This window comes from Benincasa hispida, chromosome 2, assembly GCF_009727055.1.
Source record: "Benincasa hispida cultivar B227 chromosome 2, ASM972705v1, whole genome shotgun sequence".
Taxonomy (NCBI): domain Eukaryota; kingdom Viridiplantae; phylum Streptophyta; class Magnoliopsida; order Cucurbitales; family Cucurbitaceae; genus Benincasa; species Benincasa hispida.
The window spans coordinates 21,990,311-22,011,889 of record NC_052350.1 but is presented as its reverse complement, the minus strand read 5'-3'; the positions used below and the strand labels follow the sequence as shown (position 1 = coordinate 22,011,889).

General features: G+C 32.5%; 2 protein-coding genes across 3 annotated transcripts; one reads left to right on the top strand and one right to left on the bottom strand.

The window, feature by feature from the left end:
* The first annotated feature begins 4,099 nt into the window (after positions 1-4,099).
* LOC120071434 (nuclear pore complex protein NUP1) lies at positions 4,100-10,654 on the top strand. 2 transcript variants are annotated; one of them, XM_039023716.1, is made up of 9 exons: positions 4,100-4,534; positions 4,921-4,976; positions 5,567-5,733; positions 6,680-6,893; positions 7,665-7,976; positions 8,059-8,145; positions 8,920-9,039; positions 9,128-9,787; positions 9,926-10,654. In XM_039023716.1, exons 1-9 carry the CDS (start codon positions 4,270-4,272, stop codon positions 10,376-10,378), a joined length of 2,334 nt encoding a protein of 777 aa, XP_038879644.1. In that variant the 5' UTR covers positions 4,100-4,269; the 3' UTR covers positions 10,379-10,654. The 2 variants fall into 2 exon arrangements, with proteins under 2 accessions (XP_038879644.1, XP_038879645.1); XM_039023717.1 differs by lacking the exon at positions 8,920-9,039 and having other exon boundaries at positions 4,102-4,534.
* A 4,166-nt stretch (positions 10,655-14,820) lies between these two features.
* Positions 14,821-18,653, bottom strand: LOC120070902 (axial regulator YABBY 5-like). The gene is made up of 7 exons (XM_039022797.1): positions 18,303-18,653; positions 17,424-17,543; positions 16,547-16,679; positions 16,374-16,422; positions 15,671-15,746; positions 15,473-15,541; positions 14,821-15,086 (listed from the first exon to the last, which is right to left on the bottom strand). The coding sequence occupies exons 1-7, from the start codon at positions 18,378-18,380 to the stop codon at positions 15,042-15,044; spliced, it is 570 nt and encodes a 189-aa protein (XP_038878725.1). The 5' UTR covers positions 18,381-18,653; the 3' UTR covers positions 14,821-15,041.
* Positions 18,654-21,579: the final 2,926 nt, after the last annotated feature.

Here is a 21,579-nt window from a genome sequence, read left to right as displayed (position 1 = left end):
TGTGTACCTAGTTAGAAGAGATGTGAGATATTTAGTCATGTATGCATCCAATCTAATATGATTTTTGGAAATCAAACTGTAAGAGTTGATGCATTATTATTGTTTGGTGCACATCAAATCCAAGCAGAATATATAAAAGAATTGTAGCCAAGCCTACCCACAGTTTGAAAGTTTGAATTGTGATGCAGCCACTCCAAAACCACTCATTTTTAGAAGCTTTAATTAAAGGGAAAAAAAAAACATTTTGTTTTTCCACTCTTTTTCAATTGGGGTGTGTAGTGGGAAAGCCAATGTTTTTTTTTACAGGAAATGTGATTCCATTGGTATATATTATACTTCGAATAAAACGCGCATTAATAATATTCTTATACAATCAAGAGGTCTAGAATTTAAATGTTTTCTGACGTAGTATTTTAAAATAAATAAAATTTAAAAATTCCTCAAAGTTATGCACTATTTTTACAGTATATTGATCATCCTCCAATGGATGGCATCTTTTTTTTCCTCTTCCAATGATTGTGACTTTAACAACATTGGGTTGAAAAATGAGAGATTCCTTCTGTAAATTGTGGGAGTTTCTATTTTCTTGTCTTTATTCAGCAGCAAATGCAAAGCTTCTCCAAATCTTGAACAGGAAAAAGAAAGAAATCTAATAAAAAAAGTAACCTAATTGAGTGCTAGCCTTTGTGATGATGACTTGGATTTTAGATCTTTATAATATAATAAGGTGGTTTTATTATGAAAACGTGTCACATTGTATATCATAATCAATAATTATGTTCTTTGATACCAATGAGATCTTGACATGTTTTTCCTTTTCAACCTAAGATTGTTATGTTTTACTGTCATTAATAATGGTGATCCTAGCTTGATGTGAGAATATATGTAGTTGGGTTTAGAGTACAATTTCACATCTTATACCTATATTGGCTATGAAAATGAAGGGAATTGATTATTGATGCTTTAGAGTACTTAATATTTAAATGGATCTAGTCTAGTTTGACAACAAATTGAATTGTTAGAAATGAAGGACATTACGTTTTGTTATATTAATAGCTTGATTCGTGATCATAGTATTTACCTTTTTCTAATAAAAGTGAATGTAATGTTACACAAATATTGGAAGGAGAGAGTTTAGAAACTTCTTATTCTATATAATTTAAGTTAAGGGCGAACATGGAAAGCGATTGGCACTTCTAAATTTGACTAACAATTGACATTAAACTTGATTTTTTTACTTTAATAAATTCACATTGAACCAAGATTAGTATGATAAGTGTACCCATCAATCGTAGGCTCAACGGGCTCAAGTAGCCTAAAACAATAAGAAGGTTCTGAGAGAACCTTGATATTGAGTTGATGAGCTCAAGTGATTGTCCAAAACGAAAGGAGGCTACCAAGGTGACCACTAGCAGTTTGGAGGGGATGAGACCCTTCCATAATTTTGATTGGTTTTAACACCTACTTCAGATGAAAAAAAAACAATGTATAAATGGAGAAAACTCATCCTTCACCATGCATAATATGGAGTTTTATGCTATTTGATCTAAATACTAAATTAGGCATTAGAGGATCTTAAGTCGAGACTACATTGATGCTAGACCTTGCCTTGCCAATACACCCAACCCTCACATAAGACAGAGCCCAAAACTATCTAATTACTAACTTAGTCACATTCATATGCATATCAATGATAAGCAATGTTTTAATGTTCAAAAATAAAAATATAAAATTGTTCAAAGAGATTTTAGAGAAATTTAATTCGTTAAATGAATTTGTATTTGTAATAATTTTAGTATTGTGAGTATAATCTCTAATAAATGTTCATGTGATGCTTTCTCTTGAAAAGTAAACTCACCATTGTGGCTTTGTAGCTTGTTCTCATTGTTTATTTATTTTGAGGGTTTTGTAGCTTGTTCTCGAATATGGATTTATCTTGAGGGCTTTGCAACTTGTTGTTGATGTTAATTTATGCGGATGTCGTTTGATCTCTAGTACTTGATTTGAAGAAAACATGTTCTTGGAGTTGATTATTGGGAGAATTCTTTTTAGGCTCTCTAGAGTCTAAAATTTCTATTTATAGAGTTTTGGTCTTATAGGTTTGAGCTTAGTTGGTCAAATTAATTGAATCTTGGGCTTGCTTGGCATTTGGGTCAAATTGAGACTTATTTTTTGGGCTCAATTGAACATAAGCCCAAATATTAATATCAAGTTGGACAAACTTATTTTATTCGATCCAAAAACCATGACGAAAACACTTGACATCATTGGGATTTGCAAACTTATGTCTTCAAATTCAATTTAGGACTGATATCAACTATTAATTAGTTCCAAATTTGATCATTTGTAATTTTGTCATTAATTTGAGGAATAATGTGGCGACTTGTAATTGGTTCAAAATTTCTCAGCCAAAATATAAATGTAAATCATATATTTTTTATAATAGAAAAAAATAAAAATAAATTAGATTTATACAGGCAATTGTTAGAAAATAACACAAAAATGTTTTCTAGTTTATATAAACGATTTTTAGGAAACCTATTCTTTTTTTTCCCCTTTCTCGGTGGAGATCCTGGTTGGGTCCGAGATTGGAAAAGCACAAAAAAAAAAAATGTTGGCTAAATATCGGCTTCCTAAATTTATTCGCTTTTGTGCTTTTCTAGTCTTGGTTTCAATTTCGGTGGTGATCTTCAATTGACAACAACGATCAATTTTTGACATGATGGTAGGCTTGAAAACTTCTCGGACAAAGTTTGCTTTTCCAAGAATTTATGCTGTCCCTTGGAAACGACATTTCAATTGCTAACATGTAAAATACTAGGAATTCTTCCAGGATTCAGTGTCTCATAAGGAATTTTAATTGAAGTTAAAATTGATGAATGAGCTATGATAACATTCATTCTTCAGCTAGGTAATTAGTTTGGTGATGAATAGGAATATCTTTTCCTCTTAACAAAAAAACTCACCAACATGCACCCTTATAATCTTGCATTTCACATGCCCACTTCCCAAAAATAAATCAACCATCACTAATACTGAACAAAACCAGAAAATGAAGAGGAGGTTTTTAGGTCAAGAAATACTCACAGTCTACTTCTTTTTAGCCCAAGATTTTTGTTTGTTGTTTCTCGGTCTCGGTCTTGATCCTAGTTGAAATTACCATTGAAAAAACACAATAAAACAAGCTTCTCAAAATAGAGATATTTATATTTATATATATATATTTTTTACTATTTCTTACTATTGCTCCAATTTAACATGCATTTGCTTACCTATTCAAGAGTTAGATTTTTTTTTCCTTCCAGCTTTTGACTGAAGATAAAAAATAATAGTATATAAACAATGGTTAAATTATCGAGTTTAATCTACGGATTTCAAGAACTTATGTCTAATTGATCATTGAAGTTTTAATTGTGTCAGATAAGATCTTGGCCTATTCAACATTTGTTAAAATCTTTGGACCTATTCACCATCTTAAAAAAAAAAAAAAAAAAAAAATTCATTTAGGAAGAAGAACATGGGTCCGGCGCATGGATGATCCAAAATTGAGAGATAAAATGAAATTTGTCATCCCTTTTGAAATTGAGGTTTTTTTTATCTGTTGTCGACGTCGTATTCAGGTGAAATTATCACAACGTAACCTTACACATGCAGATTGTTATTTTACTCTCACTCTTTGCTCTCTCGCTGTCTTGTTGTCTGGCTATTTCGCTCTATTCACTCTCTTAACCTCTTCTTTCTCACGAATTCCTCTTTGTTTTGCTCTCTCTTCTTGGTCTCTATCTCCCTCTCTTACCATCTTATTCTACTGTATCTGACGTTCTGATAGCCGACGACGACATCTATGCAACATTCTGATGGTTGAATACAAATAGATAAAAGAAAAATGGAGAATGATGGACGCAAATGGAAAATTGAAAAGAAGAAGAAGAGAAAAAAAAGAAAATTAAGAATAGTTTTGTAATTTTATTTTGGAGTTTGAAATTAGGTCTTTTAAATCCATTATTATCTGGAAGAAAATGAGTGTGACGTGTGTGTGGATAGTGGTTAGAGAGAACGACATATGATTATTTCGTTGCACATTTGACGACAAGTCGTTTCAAGAAGCAATAAAAGGGAAGGTTGAAGATTGCGGCTAATGGGATCGCAGTCGTCGCAACAAAGTCGAGTGGACGTATTTTCAAAGAGAAAAAGAAGCGAAAAATAGTCGACGGTGCTCTTACTGCGAGTCGCCGACGCCCAAGGCGGAGCACGTGTGTTGGAGGAAACATGGACAGCGCTGAGGAAGGAACATCATCCGCACCATACGGCGGAGGAGGAGTCGGAGGAAAAGTTAGGAAGCCAACCACAAGAAAGCCGCCGCCGACGCCTTACGCTCGCCCGCTGCATAACCAATCGCAGAGGCGCTGGCTTTCGAAGCTCGTTGATCCGGCCTACCGGCTCATCACCGACGGCGCCACCCGACTGCTTCCCTATTTGTTCTTGAAACCACTGCCCTCCAATGCCCTTCCGTCTCCCGGAGACGTAGATCAAGGTCATTTGCGTTCTTCCCCAATTTTCTCTCGTTAAATTCTTTATCTACTGCCAACTGCTTAGGGTTTTGGACATCGCATTATCTTGGTTGAAATCAATATCCTTTTTGTACTCTCTATTTTAGTACTCGGCATTTGGGGAAATTGATGGCTTTTCTGATGGTAGTGACTAGTAGAGTGAGTAGCGAGGTCTCTAATTTTTTCCCTTAGTAAACATCTTGTTGCATTTACAAAGCAATTTTTCTAATGCACATCAGTGAAAGTATTGTAGCTATGTTTTTGCCATGCTGCTTGCATTTATCTAATAGATATTGTTCACATCAGACTCCAGAGAATGTTCTCATTCTCTAGTAAGATTAGTTGATGATGATGAATTCTCTTTGAGCAGATAAGGTGGAGGCAGAGGTGGAGGATAACGTCTCTGGAGAAGAAGAACCCCACAATGTAAATGTAGTTCCTTTTTTTTTTTGTTTTGGTTACAATTTATGCCATCTTGCAAATGAATATCCGGGTATTGCTTTGGTAACAGACAGATGAACAATCGATATCCAAAAGTGCTAACTTGGTTTCTATCATTAAATGATATAGAAGTCTATGGAAATAAAGTCACAGGGCAAGAATTACCTACTCTTAACAGCCACTTATAACTGTTTTGACCTTGCTAGTGCGCTCATGCTTGGCTGCCAGTTGAAGTTATTGATCGAGTAAACTGACATTTAGTCTGATGTTGTTGATATTAGTTATCTGCAAGAAATCTAATAGTTTACTATTTACAATTTTATTTACCTGGTGTATTTTTTTTTCTCTTGTTTCCCTTTCCTGTATAGCAATATTCTCACATTGATCCTGATAGCTTGGAGTTACAAAATCACATTGCTTATTTATTCTTTTTGGTTAACACCCACGGGGATGATTTCCCATGTCCTGTTTTTGTTTTCATTTAATTCAACTTTACATTTTTACTTTTCATTTGAAAAATTACATGCATGCAGTAATGTGATTCATTAACGTACATTTTGGTTCATTTCTTGCAGCCAGAGGTATCTACCTTAGTTGGATCACCTGGTCCTAGTGGAGAGGCAAATAGATCAGAGAACAATTCTGATTTTAATGGCTGCCAAAAGGACAGAGTAAATGATACATTAGCTGGGAATAGAACATTTGATGTTGAAAAATGGATTCAAGAAAAAACATTTTCAAGGTAAATTGCAGAGCTTGACCATTTCTTCTGTTCTATCAGACAAAGTGATGTGTCACTTATTGTCCAAAAAACATGAACGTGGACAAGATCCATATTGATATAGATATGATGACTCATTTTCTAACATATTTAGACAGAGAGATGACAAGGACTTACATCCTTCAATAATTTTCAGACAAAAAGTTCATTTTAAGTCTACAATATTGGTGTTTGGAAGTCAATTTAAAAGTGATATAATATGCAATATTTTAAAGATGTTGAAGAAGCCAATTGCGCATACCTATCTGTGCAATTCCTTATGGTACAATTATGTTTATTCAATCATATGCTTAAATAACATGTTAAATACATTTCTTTCTTAAAATTTATTCGTTTTTTCCCCTTTTTTTATGTTGATTATCTAAAAAAAAAGGTTCTAAGAATTGCTCAACAATCTCAAGTCTTGACACATGCTTGACTAGTATCTAAGTGTCCACAACATGTAAGACATGAACATGTTCTGCAAACTGCATTGCGTTCATCTTTAACTTTTTTCATCACATACTTTAGTTGAATGTTTCCTCATTGAAATGCAATGGGATGGAACACTGTTGTGAAGGAACTTGTTTTAAGAACTTATTTTAATCATGATTCCATGGTGGAAGTACTTTTGCCTGCTATGAATAAATAGGTTATTTGCTTCTGAGGTTACCTCCAAAGGATAGTCAAATGTCCATATATAAGTCTGTAGTCTTAATAATTTCATTTCTAATCATATTTATTAGCACTGGCTCTGAGTCTAAACTGGTAGTGGTGCAACACCTCTATGTCCAATATTGGTGTTCTACCACAAACTGGTAGGTGGTACAATGTCTTTATGTCTTTTTTGATCCTCTTATTACATTTTCTACGGCCACATAGCCAATTTGAGTAGTGGATTTCTCTAATTGGCTGCTATACTATGCAGGGATGAAGTGAGTAATTTATTAGAGATACTACAATCAAGGGCTCTTGAACCTTCTAGTAAAGTGGAAGACAATACATTTCCACCACGGAGCATTGAAAAACAAGTTGAGCAGCCATCTGCTGCAAATAGAGTTCTAAAAATGCCTTGTGAAGGAAAGCAAGAAGATTTGGAGAGAGCTATGTGGGGAAATTTAACTCCTCATCCACATTCATCGGTCAGTAGGGTGAATCCTTGACTAGTTTCTGTAGAAAATAAGTAAAGTAAATGTTTCATGGCTGTTATGAACTTGGAACTTCCTTTACATTTGGTGGTCTAATGTCTGTCAATTTGTCAATTTGCGTTGTTATTTCAACCATTGATGTGATTGTAGGAGTATCTATTCCATTTTCACGATATCTTATGTTCTTTTTTCTTTTCCTTTTTTTCTTAAAATCCTTTTTTCCCTTTCTTTTTAAATAATTAAATAAAAAATATATAAATTTGAAGAACAAAAAATCATTAGAGGTAACTATTTTTGTATTCATCAATAGTATAATGTATAAAACACCAAGGAGATTGGTTCAGTCTTGGAATGGTCAAAAACTAGATCAAACTGAATGCCTTATCCATTGCTACATGATTACTACTTGACTAGGTTGTTCATATTATATTTTTATGCAAGTTATTGTTTTAGTAGTACTCTTCTTATTTCTTAAATTAAATTATATAGAAGATACTCTGAATATCAAATTGTAAAACTAGTGCTGAACTGCTGAGGGGACATTCATTATTCAAAATAATAAAATGAATCATGTTGGGAATATGGTAATTTGGTTAATGTCAGAAAGTCAATAGGAAAATAAGAAGTTAAAGGTCTAGGATGGGGATTCCTACAAGAATCTGCAAATTTTCATTGCCAAAGTCTTCAATGTTTGTTCACTGTTTAGAGATTGTTATTCACGTTTTATTCTGCCTCTAATATTCAGCATTGGGTGTACTTTAGCAGAAACTTAGTGACGTTGGAGCATCACCTGTGGATATTGCAAGAGCATACATGAGCAACCGAAAATATGAACCAGGCTTACTCTCTGACAAGATACCAGATGATGAGAGGGGTTTGCTTCATGGTGATCATCAAATATCCAAGCCTTGTATTCCATCGATGTCCCCCAATCCATCAACTTGTTGGCCTGGTGCCATGTCTGAAAGTCAACGTGGTTATTTAACTCCAAGAGGTCAGAGAGGAGGTAGATTTGGTCTGCATAGTTTCCCTCGGACTCCATATTCTAGGAGTATCTTTTCTAAGTCCAAGTCCAAGGTATGTGGATATGGTCCTCAATTACTGTACATAGTGTATGTACAGTAAGCAACCTGTATTAACCACTCCTGCACGTTAACAGCTAACTCATTTGCAAGGAGATGCCCAAAAGTTTGTGAATACACCATCACCTCTCTGGCAGCAGTCACGAACACCAGCACATTCTCTGGTAATTTATTTTATCATTAGCCATTGCCAACAGACCAAACGTTGTAATTTCTTTTATGATTAAGCACTCAGTGACTAAAAGCCAATAATATGTCCATAGGAACTCTTGTTGAGAAGTTCTTTTGTAACATTTACATTGAGCTTCAGTTCTCAATATTTTAATTTGTCCCCAATGCGTAGGAATTTTTAGGTAAAGGTAGTGTAAAAACCGATCATTTTAGCAAGAATAAAATCTGAAATATTATAAGAGAACTGCAGTATCCTTTTTGTGTATGTATGCATTACAGGGTAGAGAACAAGAGGTAGATATTTTTGTTAGGGATGGTAAAGTTTACATTCGAACTCCAAAAATATACTATTTTAATTTCGTTGTACTATTTTAATTTCGAAAAATCTGGAGGCAAATTAGGGAAAAAATATACTTAAAATTTCATCCTTCTTCTTCTTCAATTATCCTTTCTTTGTCCAGAATGTTTCAATTATCCTTGATCTTTTGTTTCCTTCATGCCCTTGCTGGTAGGATGTATCTTGAGCTAGTGTTTTATCCATTTCCTTGGTACCTTTGTTAAAATGCTTGCTATGGTTGTTGCTGTTGTGCTGCCATATCAAGCCCAAGCATAGTTTTGTTTTGGAATAACCCTGATATAAACCAAGTTAGGTGGTTGAGATCTTTCATCCTAACTCTTGAATTTAATGAATTGGCTGCAAGAGTTTCCGAATCCATGTGCCTATAGGTTGTGGTTTACTTTTTAATTATTGGTTTACTCATTCTCAGGAGGAGCTTAAAGTTCTGGGGCATTTTGTAGTGCTTGAATATCTAATTCTACATAAGTTCTTAAGACAACTTTCGAGATTGAATATTGCATTATTGATTCTTGGGCATTATCCGCTGCTGGTACTTAATAGCTGTTTGTATTGATGCCAAAATCAAGTCCCTGCACGTTCTTACATCTATTGTTATTTTTTTCTGTTTATCGATATAGATGACATCAAACAACGATCCATTAGATGAGACAATCGGTTCCACTGGACCAATTCATAGGCTTCGGCATACAGCATCTGCAGTTACTAATTCCAGACGATCTGCTTACTTCTATCCAAACCGACAACCAGAGATGAAGGTAGAGAACTCCAATACTTCGGAAGGCATTTTACCTGATATGAAGAAGAATCTGGAACTTGGAGGAGCAAGCATCATTCCTCTATCAAAATCAGTGGTAAACAACAGCTCTGAGTCGAGTCCTCTGACTGTCCGTCCACAGTCCAGTCAGGTTGCTAGGACAATCCTAGAGCATATTACTAGAAACCCACCTACACCTAAAGAAAAGACCGAAGAGTTAAAGAGAGCAATTGAATGGAAGAAAACCCCATCTTCTAATGTACAAACGGTCAAGTCAAATGAAGCCAGTAATCTGACCGCAGAGTTATATTCTCACCAAAAGTCAAACAAAGTAGATCAGAACTGTCACCCCCAATTGACCGACAAGGGAGAAACCATGTCCACGATTCTTCCAAAGGAGAGTGCCGGCAGAAATTATGATGGGGCAATCCAAAATCCTTCCGGTCTGAAGTTTAGACTTAGCAATGCTGAATCAAAATACAAGGATGATGCAGGCTTAAATATTGGTAGCTCGTCACCTAAGGTATCATTGCAACCTTGCAATTGGTTTTAATTCGTTATTGTATTATTGACTGACTTACGGATGTTTATTGTGCATATATTTTGAAGTTATTAGCATAAGCTTGAAGAGTCCTTAATTTCTGGTTAAATTTATGGGCAGGTTGCTCCAAAGACCGTTCCCGTTCCAGCTCTTGGATCCGAAGTGGGGACTCAAATCAAGCCTTCCCCTTCCCTTGGAGGCAAACCTGTTTTTCCATCCATTACCATCAACAAGCCTGAGTCAAAATGGGCATTCTCTTCTGATAGTGGTTCGGCGTTTACTTTCCCTGTTTCCGGTGCATCCTCGGGAATGCTCTCAGAACCACCAACACCATCCATCTTTCCATCAACTAGCCTTGGGGGAAGTCAGCCACTATTACTGAAGCCTGAGACTCCAGTTCCCTCATACAGCTTTGGCTCAAAGAAGTCCAGCCGTACCCTTGTTTTCTCATTCCCTTCAACAAACAGCGATACAATCAGTAATGAAACCTCGAATATTAAGTTCAGCTTCGGATCCAATGATCATACAAGACTTCACTTTGGTTCTGTTGGGAAAGATGCAGTTTGTTGCTAACTGATTAGACTTGTTAAGTATAGTTTGGAAAGAAACTTGTGGCAAATACCTTTTTTTTTAGAAAAAAAAAAAAACAAAAAAAAAACAAAAAACAAATAGGAAATTGCAAATTCAGTCAAAATCAGAAAAGCTTCTGTGCCAGTTGTTGAGGGCTTTCTTTTATGTATATTTTCCCATTCCATTCATGATGATGGTATCAAAGTAATGCTTTAGTTTTCATGTAAGAACGTTAGTTTTAAATATTAATCAAAGTGTCACATCATTAAGTGAGAACAAGATTCCTGATTAAAACAAAGTTCTGTTTGGTTGGATGTTGAGAACCTCCTCTGAACCAAGGGGGGAAGTAGTTTCTCACATGTGAAGTGTTTTTGATGCAGAATCCCGAAGAATTCCAAGAAAAAATTCTGGGAAAAGGGAATGGGATACCTATATCCTAATTCCTATCCATGAATGAGCGAAGTAGATAGTTGATTGGATGACAGGCTAGGAAGAAGAGCATAGGACAAGAACAAGTCCACGTGGCAGGCTCCAAATCACAAGATGAAAGAAACAAGTAAGTTATGGCCTGAAATCACATGTTGGTGTAATATTGTAATATATTGCAGGTAACGAGGAAGTAATTCCCTCCTATCACAGGTAAAAGGAAGAAATGGTGGAGGGTCCCCACCACATTTCCCCCATCTTTGAAGCATCATGAACTGTTCTTTAGGGTTTCTAGGGATAGAAATTTTGTAGAGTGAGTGAGTGAGTGAGTGAGTGCGGAAGAGAAGGGGGATTGGGATTGTGGGGAAGCAAGTCAGAGAGAGATTGAAATGACAATGGAAGTGAAATGAATGCGGAGCAGACATGATTGTGACGTTTCAGATTCTAAATGTCAGAAAGGCCTTTCTTTTTTTCTTTTGTTTGGGGTTAAATTTTCTGAAGCAGAGAACCGCCCAGTGGCAGCGGCCGCAGCTGCTGCTGGCTGCACCACCGCTACCTCTGCTCCACTCTATACTCTTTTTCTCATGTCTTTTTCTAATTTTCTTTCTTTCTTTTGACAGCCAGCTTGTGATCTATCCCTACATTCATTGCCAACCACTTGAAGATCCCTAGGACATTCAATGATTATTATTTAATTCTTTCTTTCCCCTCTTCCTTCCAACCTCTTAATTTTATCACCTTAACTAATTATTATGGTTTTTATCCATTATATGTTTGGAATACAATTTGAAAATGGTTTAACTAACTTTTTTTCTCATTTAAAATCACTTTGAAATATAACTTTCATCACTTAAAATCAATTTAAGATTTAATTTTACACGTGTAGATATTTTTCATAATATTACAATTGATCTTCAAGGAATAAAATCACTTTTCGAGTGATTTTGAAAAAAAAAAACAATAGTTATTTTGACCATTTTAAAATCACTTCCAAACATAATTGCATGTATCAGTTAGAGACCATCTTTTTTTGCCAAGTTTTCATTTTTTTTATTATTAATATCGTTTAATTCTTTTATTTTCAGACTTTGTTATATCATTTTGTTAATTAACATTCATTTACTAAGATTTCTCTCCAAATTATGTAATTCGAATATATTTAACTTGAAATTATTCTTCTTATAAATGTATACATACAAAAATAAGTTGCTCCATGGAGTAGTTATAAATTTAGGAACCAAGCCTAAAGTATTAGTAGATATAGCATAATGAAAAAAAAAATGATAAATATAGCAAAATTTAAATCTAGTTCTAGAGTCTATGAATAACAGATCATATTGCTAGTAGAAGTCTATCCGCGATAAAGTCTATCACTAATAGGAATTTATCAACAATATAGTTTATCACTAATAAATTTTACTATATTTACAATTTCTAAAAAATGTTATACATTTAATTATTAATTTTAAAACCTTCTAATTTTTTTAAATATATAATTTATGTTTTATTTTAGTTCATTTTTGCAGAAAAGAAAAAAAAAAGGTTTGGAGATTTTTAATACTCATTTTTCAAATTTTGAATATAAATATAGATAGACACTCAAATGAACAAATATTAGTTTAGTAGATTATTTTAGGAAGCATAAAATTTTTTAATTTAATTTTTAAAGAACCATGTAAAATATTTCAAGGTTCATTATATTGCTTAGATTATTTCATAATAATTTATTATAACTCTACAATCATTATTACTTGAAGCAAACGACTTTTTCTCTTCACAGTAAACCTAAATATTATATATCAGCGCATTTAAAATTATATCAATAGACGGTTCTAATCTTTTTAAAAAGGAAATTTGAACTTTAAAGAAGCATTTAATAAGTCTATAAATTTTTAATTTCTTTTAATAAGTTTCTGAATTACAAAAATGTCTAATAATTTTTTAAATTCTCAATTTTGTATCTAATAAATTTTCAACATCTTCAAAATTTTAAAATTAATTTTTTTATTAAACATAAATGTTAATTTTAAAATTAATTATATCTTTTCGATATAATTTTAAAAACATTGAATAGACTAAGGACTTATTAAACATAAAATTTTAAATTTAGAGACATATTAGACATAAATTAAAATTAGAAATTGGAGGATATATTATTAGAAACAAATCTAAAAAACCTATTAGACAATATTTTCTAAAGTTTAGAGACCATGTTGGTACATATACTTAAAAGTTTAGGGATTATAATTATATTTGAACTTTATATGAATTTTATCCCCTATGATATAAAATTTCGGACCCATCATATATTAACATCAAGTTGTGAATTTGTTAAAAGTGAAATAAAAAATAGCAGTCAAAATGGTATTTTAACCTAAAATTTAATGTCTCCTCCATTTGAACTCCATTAACCCATGTGTTTAGAAATATAATTCTATATCATTAATTGTGACACATTTTACTTTGGTAAACAATAGAGTTAGGCAGCCAAAAAGGGCATCAGTCAATGGTTTGAATAAAAATGAAACAAGGGCATTTGATTTTGAATCTGAAAAAGATTCATATCTGTTATTTTGTACCTTTAGTTAGTGGTTCTTTTTTTAACTATTAAATTGAGAAATATTTGAAAAGGGAAAGTTTGAGTGTTTGAAATATATATATATATACACATATTGTGGTCCATGATCTACTTTTGTGTGTGTTTTGACAGTGGGTGGAGGTTAATTATGGCCATAGCTGCATGCAGTCTATGCTATATGTTTGGACATATAAAATCTTTTCTTAGATAAACTTTGCTTTTTGTGTGTCAAAAGGAAACATCTTTCCCTTTCCCTTCTTTTCCCCTTCCCTTTTATCTTTTTCCCCACCCTTCCTATTTTCAAACTATATATATTTTACCGTCATCTTAGGTAACACAACAATGTCAATTCCACACTTCTTTAACACTCTTATCATATCTCAAATTCAAAAGAGAGATATCATTACGGCTTTTCTACAAGCAAAAGCTTTGCGTTAAATGTGAGATACAAACAAAGTCGATTAGGGAAGAGATAAATATATATCTATGATATATAAACATGATGACACAATTATCTTTATTGGATGAGGTTTATTTTCAAGTGGATAATATCATACTAACGTAGAGATATGTAGAGGGTTTATTGTCTTTATCACTAAAACGAAACTACACATGAATAGATGTATGTGACATGCAATAATGGAATGAATTCATTAAAGTAATTATACTTTTATTATATTAAATTTATTGTAATCTACCCAGTTAAATTTACCAACTGATTATGTAATTAATAAGATGAGAGACTTGTATATGTTAAGGCTTGAATGATCACATCATGGATTAGTAGTAATTTTCATACCCCACAATATTATATATGGGGGATGAAGAGTCCATCTCGCTCCACATTCCCCTTTTTACTTGATTGGGAAAAGAAAAATTGAAAGAAAGGGATTGCAAGAATTATGCCACTTGTCTATATGAATGCTAAGTAACATGTTAAATCATATATGTAAAAACAAAACCAATTGACTTTCCATCCACATGCATTGGGACACTACACATATTCATTTGAATGATATGTTAGAATGAATATAGATAATTTGAATGATATTGGTATTAAAGATTTTATTTAGTTAGACCAACTTCGACCTAATTAAATTGGTATTTAGTCAGAAGCTCGAACTCTCTCGTGTCCATGCGTATAATATCTACCTGCATTATTAGTTAGTCATCTTGATAAGGCAAACTCTCTACTTGTTTTGATCAACTATATGTAAAGAAGGGGTTGAAGAATAATGTTCGTAAAATACTACATAACACAAGTTCATACATATATATTGATATGCCTTTTGCATCATCCAATGCCTAACCCATTTACTTCCCTCCAAATGCTAAAAACTCAAACAAAATGTTATCTAGAATGGAGCTGATTGATCCCAAAAGCATAATTTTCTGGCTGAAAAATTAACTTGATATTGAGAAATTAGTAGAGATTGTGGCATTTTTCAAGTCATACATTTTCCTTTTATAATATAGTGGAATTAAATAGTGCAACACAAAGATGGATATTATAATAATTGTCACTTGAATTTAAACAACAAATTCAAGTCATTAGCCTTTGTTTTCATGGAATAAAAGAAAAAAAAGAAGGCAGTAGAAATTAAGTCACAGAACTAATAAGAAGTGAAAAAAAAAGGCAGCAACTTCATTCATATCAGTTACTCATTTGTTTAATACTGCAGCCCTTGTCATTAAACGCTCAGAACCCTGATACCAAAAAAATATATATATTAAACAATATGAAATGCATATTTAGTTTGAATTAAATTCAACAAATATAACCAAAAAAAAAAAAAAAAAAAAATTCAAAAGTTTAAATTACAAGTTTCAAGTTTTTGTCTATGTGGTCCTTCAACTAATTTCGAATTTTCATATTTAGTTCTTGAGCTAAATTCATGTATCTCTTTTTGTTAAACAGAGAAGTGAAAATTAGGGTTCTATTAGATATGAAATTTAAATTTATGGATATTTATTAGACACTTTTAAAGATTCACGGACTAAAATTATAATTTTTTTCCCCACATTTTGAATGAGTTTAATTATAGGTGACATGTTACATTAAATTTATAAGAGCATATAATAAGAGTACTTACATCGTCTAGCTTCACTTGATTGTTGGTTTCCAACATCAGACCAAAGTGAATACGAGGAAAGTGTGCCCACTGATCATCAAATTAACCAATCAAAATTGAAATATATTATGAAGAAAATTAAGAATTATCTACATTATTATTATTATTGTTATTATGCAAAATTTATTATTATATCATCAATTTTTTTTTTTAACTTACGTTTTTGGCTGCCGTACTGAAAGCTTCCCTGTGGCTAATCTCAGGATTACTTGCCTTGATCCTTTGGATTTCCTCTCTATAACAACATTCATAATTAAATTAAATTCCTCAGATAATCATTATTCGGTTTTTATTTTTTAATTTTTCAAAAATTAAGTTTACAAACACTACTTACTTCCACCCATTAATTTTTTTTTTTTAATTTTATTTTAATTTTCAATCACATACTTTTTAGGATTGTTGTCAAAATCCAGACTTTTCAAGTCGTTTTTTAAGTTTTAAAAATTGATTCGGTCACTATTGGAATGAGGAGATTGATGATGAGTGCTAAGTTTATGTCAACTTACGAAGAGATCGAAGGATCAGTAGGTATACTAGGACATGTCAACTAAGTTTGACACCTCCTTAACACCCTTATAACGTCTCGATCCAAAAAATTTCTTAAAAAATAAAATAGTTTTTAAAAATTTGTTTTTAGTTTTGAAATTTGGCTACGAATGTTTATTAAAGAAGATGAAAACCATGCACAATTCTTGGTTCACAAACTAGGCCCAACATATAGTAATTAAAAGCTAGTTGAATGAAGATAATTAAGAAGTGAAAAATATAAATATATAACGAAGGAATTAATATAAAAATGTTAGTGAATAAATTGGAAAGAAATGATATAGAGAAAGCACTTATGAAGGCTTTGGTTACTCACTTTATGAACTGATTATACGCAGAAGGTACTCTCTGCCTCTTCTCGGGAGCTGAAAAAGATAATAACAACTCATAAAATTTGAAATTATTTTTATTTTTTTTTAAAGATTTGCAGAGCAAAGTAAATGAATAACACTTCAAATAATTGAAAAAAAAAGGTGAAATAATACTGACGTCGATTCACAACCCTCTCCTCTGTTGGGATTGTAGTGGGTGCTCGAATTTCCATCTTATTATTGTTGTTACATTTGGATGTTGATCCAAAATCCCCTTGAAAATCACTTCCATACAAATTGTAATTGGGAACCTATTATTGTCAATCCAGAGTATAGTTAAGTTAGAATTTTGAGTCTTTGGTAAAGGAATATTGAATTACGTGATGGATGGGACAAAGTACAGTATTATTGGAGGAAGAAAGGAAGGAAGGAAGTTTGTTTATGAAATGATGTTTCATAAGAGAACTCAGAAGGAAATATTCCAACATTGAAATGATTGAATCAGTTAGAAAATAAAAGCATATAATACCTAGATTGGCAGTTCAATCCCAAAAACAAAGTCAAAAGGAACTTTCACATCTCCAAAAATTATTTTTATTTTTTTCTTTTTTGTTTGCAGTTTGTGTTGGAAGAGTAGATGACAAAAACCTAGTTATAGATATAGGTAAATAGCTGAAAGCTCTCTCCCCTAGAACCCAAAAAAAAAAAAAGAAAAATAATAATTACAAAAACCTAAAAGAACCCTAAACCCAAGAAGCACAATCTAAGAAAACAAGGCTAAAAGAAAAAGGCATTTAAAAAGGGTTAACATTTCTCAATAAAACCTCATAGAAAACGTTGAAACTTGATGGATAAAAGAGTTAAACCATGGGATTATGGCGGCTGTGGAAGCTACCTAATTAATTAGGGTTTTTTTTTTAAAAAAAAAAAAATATATAAATTAAAAGATTAATAATAATTCGAGAATCTGGGTGAGATATGGATTAATTTTGTAAAAATGAAAAAAAAAAATAGAAGTAAAATGAAAAGATTAATTAGGTGGGAATTAGGGTTACCTGAAGATCTTGCCAAGAAAGAGACTGAAATGCAGCAGCCATATTGACGGACCACAGATTTGTGCAGTGACCACATCGGACTGTCACAATATCAAACAAACTACTGCATGGAACACTCACCTGCTCATCATCATCATCATCATTATCATCATCACCATCACATTCGTTGAAATTTTTATAATTCAAGTATCAATTACGAGGCAGAATTTGATAAAAAATGTTCAAAAGTTTAAACGGATGGATTATGGGTTTATTTCTTATTTTTAAAATATTAGGATGGAAGCCTAGAAGGGTGTATTTGTTTAGGGTTTTTCTTTAATGGGTTGCAAAAAAGATGGGATTTTTATGGGTGGGTTTGAAGTTAGAAGTGAGATCTTCATTAGTGATTTCCCCATTAAGGTAAAACAGGTGGGTTGTAAGGGCTCATAGAGAGTGGCATTTTTAAAAAAAAGAAAGAGGCATTTCATGACTTGTCTTCATCATCCTTGTCATCCAAGACTATATTTTTTTTTTCTTTTCAACTTTTGAAACTCCATTATCTCTTCTCCCTAACATTTCAATCCCAATAATTTTCCTTAAATTAAAAATTTTCAAACAAAAACACACAAATTTATCTTTCTCTCTCTCTTTTTCTTACCTCTCATAGGAATTTTCAGGTATATATGACTTTATTTTGACTGCAGAAGAAGAAGAGGAGGAGAAAAAAGGTCCAAAAACGATGGAGACTTGACTGAATTAAAAATCAAATTAAACAAACCATCAATAGAAAAACTAGAAAAACCCCATTTTTCAAGTTTCCATCAAGATCTAGAAAACACCAAAATTAACCCCAAAAAAGGAAAAAAGAAAGAAAAAGAAAGAGATGTTATATATATGTACCGCAAGAACGATATTGCAAAAATTGCAAGGGATGTAGCAGAGTTGTTCAGGTGCAATATCGATGCAGCTGGCCGCCATGGATTTGATGAGTTCACAGCAAATTAATTGAACAAACAACACTCTCCTTTTTAGTGAAGAAGAAGAAGAAGAAGAAGAAGAAGAAGAAGAAGAAGAAGAGTGTGAAGAGAGAAAGGAAAAAATAAAATAAAGTAGAGAAGAAGAAGGTCTCTGATGTCTCTGTCTTTTCAATTTTGGAGAAACCCAAATGAGAAAAGTTAATAATATATAGAAGCCCTTTGCAAGAATAAATCCCCTTCTTGGATGATACTGTAAAACTTTCACCTCTTTTTCTACATTAACTAAATCTTTTATATATATTTGAAACCCTCAAAGTAAGAGAGAGAAGGTAAATGAATGCTGAGAGAAACTAAAAAGGTGAGTGAATGATATGTAATTTAAAATACACACAAAAAATAAATAAATAAAATGAAAGTGCCCACTGAAAATATTGGGACCAATAGAGAGAAATTAATGAGAGAAGGGGAAGGATAAAAATGGATCTGAGAATCATCAATTTCACTAGAACAAACTTAACCTAATGCCCTTTGCATAAAAAAACATAAGCTAATGCATTATGAAATGGTTTTGAAGAGGGGATCATACACTTATCCTGTTAAATTTATATTTGATTTTTTAAAAAAATTAAAGACTAAACTTTTATTGTTGAGCTTTGTTCACGTTTTGACACCTACTTCTATTTTTGACTGACATTGATTGCTAAATTTTAGACAGAGGAAACGTAACCTGACTTTGACACAAACAGTAAATTTATTCAAAGAGGAGAACTTGACATGCAAAAGAGAAAATACACGGGTGTGATGCTTGCCACACACTCTGATGCTTAAGTCAGTGAAAGAGTGTAAAAACTTGAGAGTGAAAGAGTAGGACTCAGATTACTTCATATAAACTTATAATGATGTATATATAGAGAAAGTTGACCTAAGTTGTTCTTAGGATTTCAAAGTTGCCTCAAGATAGTTAAATGATCTATCAGGTCGAAGCGCGTATCTAGTTTCACTTTTGGTTAGGATTGACCTCAGCCTTGGCCGAGGTCGAGCATCTTTCTTAGGTCATGACCATATTTTTGGGTTAAATGATTTTTTCAGCTGGATCATGGCATAAAGTATGTCCCGTTAGGTATTTGGTAAGGTCAAGGCTGGACACGTTGGCTTGGAACAAGGTCCAAGATAATCCCTTTTCCTAGCCCATTTTGGTCCTAAGTTACTGTTTTCAACTTGTATCATGCTTCTTTTGGACTTTATTGTTCTTTACACTAGATGTCAATAACAACTCATAACAATTAATTTTGGTCCTACTGGCTTGAGTTTTAAAAACTATCAATTAATTAAGTAGATAACAAAACAAAGAAACAAGCATTGTTTCTCAATTTTTTTTTAAAAAAGATTTTTTTTTATAACCATTTGGTTTTTGAAAATTAAACTTATAAATATTGTTACCCCTCGTTTAAGTTTCTTTATTTCGTTATCTACCATCTTCCCATAATTTTAAAAAACCAAGCCAAGTTTTGAAATAGTATTCAAAAACTTGTTTTTGTTTTTGGAATTTGACTAAGAATTCAAATGTTTTGTTAAAAAATGAGAAACTCATGATATATTGAGAGGAAACATTAAATTTCAATAAAATTAAACTATTTGTAACACTGTTGAAATTTTTTTCAAATATTTAAATGGTAAAACTAATGAAAATATTTTCAAATATATAACAAAAAGTCACTGTCTATATGTGATAGATAATAACTTTTATTATATTTTAAAATAAGTTGACTCATGTTCCTATATTTGAAAACAACCTAAATTAATTAACGAGTATGAAAAATTTAGAACTTCTTTTCCACAAAAAAATAAAAACAAGAAACTAAAAAGTAACATATCATCATATACAAAAGCATCCACCCATGGAGGGTACTCTTCAATCCATGTCCTATGGGAGGTTTGGTCTTCCATACATGACAATAATAAGCTAGACCGTGAGCGACAAAATTATTATTTTATGAACTAAAAGTGAAACTATCATGAAAATGGGCCTTGCATCGGGAATCTCAAATGTCATCTTTTTTGTTTTTAAATATTCACAAGACATGAGGGATAAATAGATGCATCGAGACATCTCAACGAGATTGACACTCCTCTAGCACTCTCATCACATCTCGTACCAAAAAATGCATTTATAAATAAATAAATAAATAAGAGTTACAAAAGCGAGTTAGAGAGAAGTTCGAAAAGGAGGCGACACAAAGCAGAAAGAGAGAAATTACAAGAAAACCTTCCAATTAAGAGAGATATTAGCAATATCATACTTACAAAATAACTTTGACCTAGAGCACCACCGTGATGATAAATTGAGGATATCCTCCCAAAGTTGCTTATAAGACTTGCCACCATTATGAAAATCTCTATCGTTTCGTTCTAACCAAATGCTCCATAAAGTCCCTTCAATCAGATTGCAAAGCAGAATATATCTCTAGAAGACAGGGTCGATGCTGATGAAGGCATTCAAAACCGAGTCGAGCTTTTGACTTCATTGTTGAAATTCTAATCCTGTGATCAATTTTCATCAGGATCAATGGGTCAGTTTCCACCCAAAAGGGATACATCCTTGCTTAATTTCCATTGCAATGGGGATGTCGTCCAGGAGATCAGCAACTACCTCAAAATGCATGAGTTCTACAGATCCAATAAACTTCAAAACTTTTTGCATTAGTACCAATGAACTTCAAAACCATTGAAATGATCTAGTTGTGGAAGTAATTTTCACAGGATCAACGAGTCTGTTTCCACCTAAAAGATAACATCCCTGCTTAATTTCCACCGCTATAAGGATACCATCAAAGAGATCAACAACCTCATAACGAGTTTCAGGATCCAATGAAACATATAAATCTGTGTGTCGATTCTCAAGTGAACCATATAAATCTGTGTGTCGATTCTCAATTCTTTTTATATTTTATGTATTTCTTAACTGACGATTTCGTAACATTTAGATTTAAAATTTAACCAATCATATTATTTCGGTGGGATCTAAATCAAACAATTAACAACTTTTACTGTAACCGCGTGGTGAGGGTATGACTTAAGAGTACGTAGGGAAGAATGAAGCTCCCAATTTCAATTCGCAATTTAATGCTTCCCAAACTGTTTACTGTTTAATGTAACATCAAATTCATATTCGACCCTTATTTATAATTCACAATATTAAT

Coding starts and splice junctions, on each gene's coding strand:
- LOC120071434 (XM_039023716.1), top strand. CDS start 4,270: ATGGACAGCGCTGAGGAAGGAACATCATCCGCACCATACGGCGGAGGA. Junction 5,734..6,679: donor CAAGAAAAAACATTTTCAAG/GTAAATTGCAGA, acceptor TATACTATGCAG/GGATGAAGTGAGTAATTTAT. Junction 6,894..7,664: donor CTCCTCATCCACATTCATCG/GTCAGTAGGGTG, acceptor GTACTTTAGCAG/AAACTTAGTGACGTTGGAGC.
- LOC120070902 (XM_039022797.1), bottom strand. CDS start 18,380: ATGGCGGCCAGCTGCATCGATATTGCACCTGAACAACTCTGCTACATC. Junction 16,423..16,546: donor GGAGAGGGTTGTGAATCGAC/GTCAGTATTATT, acceptor TATCTTTTTCAG/CTCCCGAGAAGAGGCAGAGA. Junction 15,747..16,373: donor GCGTATAATCAGTTCATAAA/GTGAGTAACCAA, acceptor ATGTTGTTATAG/AGAGGAAATCCAAAGGATCA.